Raw genomic sequence first — 3,388 nt, forward strand, 5'->3', positions numbered from 1 at the left:
CCCAAATGGGCCCAGCATGTTCCATACCCATTCCGTAGCTAAGGCAGCAGGAGGGACTCTCTCTCTGTGCCTGCCCCCTGGGGTTCAGAGTCATGGATATTGGTGCAAACTCACCTTCATGGGTACGTAAGATAACACATCACACAGCTGATGCATGTCCTGCTCTCCAGTCTCAGCTACGAAGACAGAAACTCTTGTAAAAGGGTAGGACAGACATGTGAAGGACAGATGCCTAAAGCTGGATTCATCAGACTACATATGCTACAGCCTGCAGAGAACTGTCCTTCAGCTCCACATCCCCCCAGAAAATGATGGGGAAAGTGCTGCTACGTGTTGATAGTCTGACTTGAAGTGGATATAGGTAAATATCTGAGACCCAAGCATTTCTCAGTAATTAGCACCATCCAGTAACACCCAAATCTGGTATGTTCAAATAGTGGCTGGCATAGCAAGACAAAAAATTTTAGGACCTCTATGCTGTGCTGGTATACCAAGACATATAGTGATAAATACAACAATCATAAATTAGCTTTTACTTGCACTTAGGGCATATCTGCACTGCACAGGGGAGTGCAGCACAGAAATCCAATGCTCCTAGCTCCACATCGTACACGGCTGTGCTGTACAGACAAGCTCAACTCGGAAGGATGTACAGCTTCAGCACTAGATGAATGAGCTTAGATGCAGCACTGCGTAGACACAGGTAACCAGCTCAGAGAGTCAACCCAGGTGTCCCTTGAGCCCTGCTGCAAATACAGCTGTAGATAACTGTTTCCTCTATTGACCTCACAGTACATTTACAATAGCAGGTGAACTTTCATTTTCTCCATTTCAGGCCAGGGAAAGCAAAGGACAGAAAAGCAAAGGACTTGCCCTGTAGTCCCACACCAGGTACAGAGCAGAGCTGAAAAGCAAAACTCAGGTCTTCTGATTCGATTTGCTCCTAGCACAGCTGCCTATCTGCACAAAATACTCCCGTGGGTGTTTGCCTGCAGCAAATACGGCTCTGGGAATTCCTACCAGGGACTTCTGCCAGCAGAATATCAGTCACTTAAAAAATAAGCAGCTGTGTCTTGCTCAAGGCATGGGACAAACGTTTGCTAGAGTGACTCAGGACTTTGCTAATTTATCTGCATTTGCACAAGGAATACATTGTGGACATGCTATCCTCATCTTCCTTTAGCAAAAAAACCCCACTCCTCATGTAGTATGGGCTGTATATGGGAATAAAGAAAACCCTGGGCTTCACCACAGAAAACACAGTTTTCAGTACGAAGAGTTTGCAGGTGTAAGAGCTTGGCTGTACGTATTAAACTGAGCAGTTAAACATGCAACCAACATTAACTATTTTATTTAAAGACAGAAGATTTTACACTGTATTTTTTACTTCTGTTCCAAGGTACCAGAACTGGAGTTTCCTGAAGGACTATGACCAAATGGTAAGTTTTGAACAAACATTCAACTGTAAGCCTGGCTCTTTTTAGTTATCGTCAGTTTGAGCTAGGCTAATATTTCAAATTGAAGCATACTTAGGCATAATCGGCAAATGCTTTAAGACTAAAATCTTTAGGAAAAATAAAAGAGAACTGAAGTGCCTTTCATCTGCTACCTACGCCACAAAGAAATACAGTGCGTGCGTGTGTTCCATCTGTTTCAGCATTAACAACTCCACAGAAAGACAAGTGCTAGAAGAACCAACTTCCTAGGAGAAAATTTGTAAGATAATGTCATCGTGCTGAAATCCAAGCCACTTACTAAAAACGAAACAAAAAACCTCCCACATCACAACCATTCTAGAGCAGGCAAACTTCTGTCCCAGCTGACATTTTATACAACACATTTGAAAATGATTCATTTTCCTGTGTTATCCTATTCCCATGTAAGACAGGAAAAAAAAAAAATCATTTTACTTTATTTCTTCAACACTTTCCTGTACATTCAGTATGACATTTTAAAGTACATTCAAATTCTACTTTCAAAAGCAAAAGTGCTGATATTATAAATAATCTCAGTAACTTGTATTTTTGTAACAAGAAATGGATGTAATTCTGAAAACTTATTAACGATCTTTGTCTTACCCAGGGTAAAAAAAAGGAGCAGACGCCACTGCCAAACTATGTATCTGTGTTCTCAAGCAAAGTTCCCAACTCTACCAACCAGACTATTGGCAGTCGAATGAATACTGAACTTGGCAGGGCTCTGGTAAACATGGATTACTTCTTCAGCAGTGGAGCACGAAAGAGGAAACTTGAGGGTGAGCTCCAGCTTTCCTAGCGCTTCAGTAAAAATGTAACAGTAACAAAGCAAGTTGAATGGTTCTAGCCAACAGACTCCACAGCATGTAAAAAATTCCTCCATCTTTTTCTCAGAGACCAATACTACTGTCTAGCATGGATTTTCTTTCAAGACCGAAGATGGATGTTGTCCAATAATGCCATAGGAGACAATCCTCTTCATATTTGGGATGACAGAGAGTTAGCACTACAGATCTCATCCATCTTCCCATACAAGTCTACAGTAAGGTTGCCACTAACATCAGAAAGAACAAGGTTACAGCCAAAAGGCAATTTCTTCCTGAATTTTTATCTCCTGAAAATCAACAATCAATGGAGACCCGCTCAGATGAGTCCCAACATAAACAACATAGTTTCAGTTCTGAAAGTCAGCGTAATAAAACGCAGCATCTTGTTGCATTTCATGTAGTTAGTAGTCAAGGATTCATCAGCCTCCGTCATCTGCATGTTTAAACTTGCTCTAAAGAATAAAATTTAAGGCATGTGGCATGTTCTGTGCTTTTTCACCCCTCGCTGCTGAGGGAGGGAGACCAAATTTTTTTCACACTAGTTTTCTTTTTTTTTTCTTTAGATTTGCTGCTCGCAAATTCCTTTTTCTTACTCTTTTTTTCTGGTTTAGCTGATGGAAACTCATTGACAAGGAAGCAGGCTTTCACATTTTGCTCAGAGGGTGTGTTGGCTCAGCAACCTTTCTTACACTCGTAGCATCATCAACCTTGAATTTAAGAGGTTCATTTTTCCTAAAATCTGTGGTTGCCCAGGGAAACCATCATCAAGCTAAATAGACACAACACCTAAAGCCTGTTCACTAGTACCTCTTCATTACATAGACGCAAACTCTGTTTATGACCTGTTGTTCTGAAAAAAGCAGTAATCAGCAGAGCATGGAGAGTGTACATACAGTATCTCCCTTTTGAACCGTATGTAGCTTCTGTAGGACCATGCTCAGTCCTAGGTGGAGATCAACATAGAAGGCATTAGCATTGCCTTGACACAACAGGCTGCAATCTCTCACCAGATTGAGGTGGAGATGTGTATACTTATGCTTTGCAACTAAGGCTATTTGTTTTTATGATTAGACTTCAGCAGCAGAA

The 3,388-nt window shown here is 41.2% G+C and overlaps 1 protein-coding gene across 1 annotated transcript in view; it reads left to right on the forward strand.

Annotated features, from left to right (window-relative positions):
* LOC104073791 (chromosome unknown open reading frame, human C2orf50) overlaps positions 1-2,274 on the forward strand; it is a 3,473-nt gene extending 1,199 nt beyond the window's left edge. The window contains exons 2-3 of the mRNA XM_009573711.1: positions 1,400-1,439; positions 2,083-2,274. Of these exons, the coding sequence (XP_009572006.1) occupies positions 1,400-1,439; positions 2,083-2,274 (232 nt within the window). The remainder of the gene's footprint in view (positions 1-1,399; positions 1,440-2,082) is intronic.
* The last annotated feature ends 1,114 nt before the right edge of the window (positions 2,275-3,388 follow it).

The sequence above is a fragment of the Fulmarus glacialis genome, unplaced genomic scaffold (genome assembly GCF_000690835.1).
Source record: "Fulmarus glacialis isolate BGI_N327 unplaced genomic scaffold, ASM69083v1 scaffold1453, whole genome shotgun sequence".
Taxonomy (NCBI): domain Eukaryota; kingdom Metazoa; phylum Chordata; class Aves; order Procellariiformes; family Procellariidae; genus Fulmarus; species Fulmarus glacialis.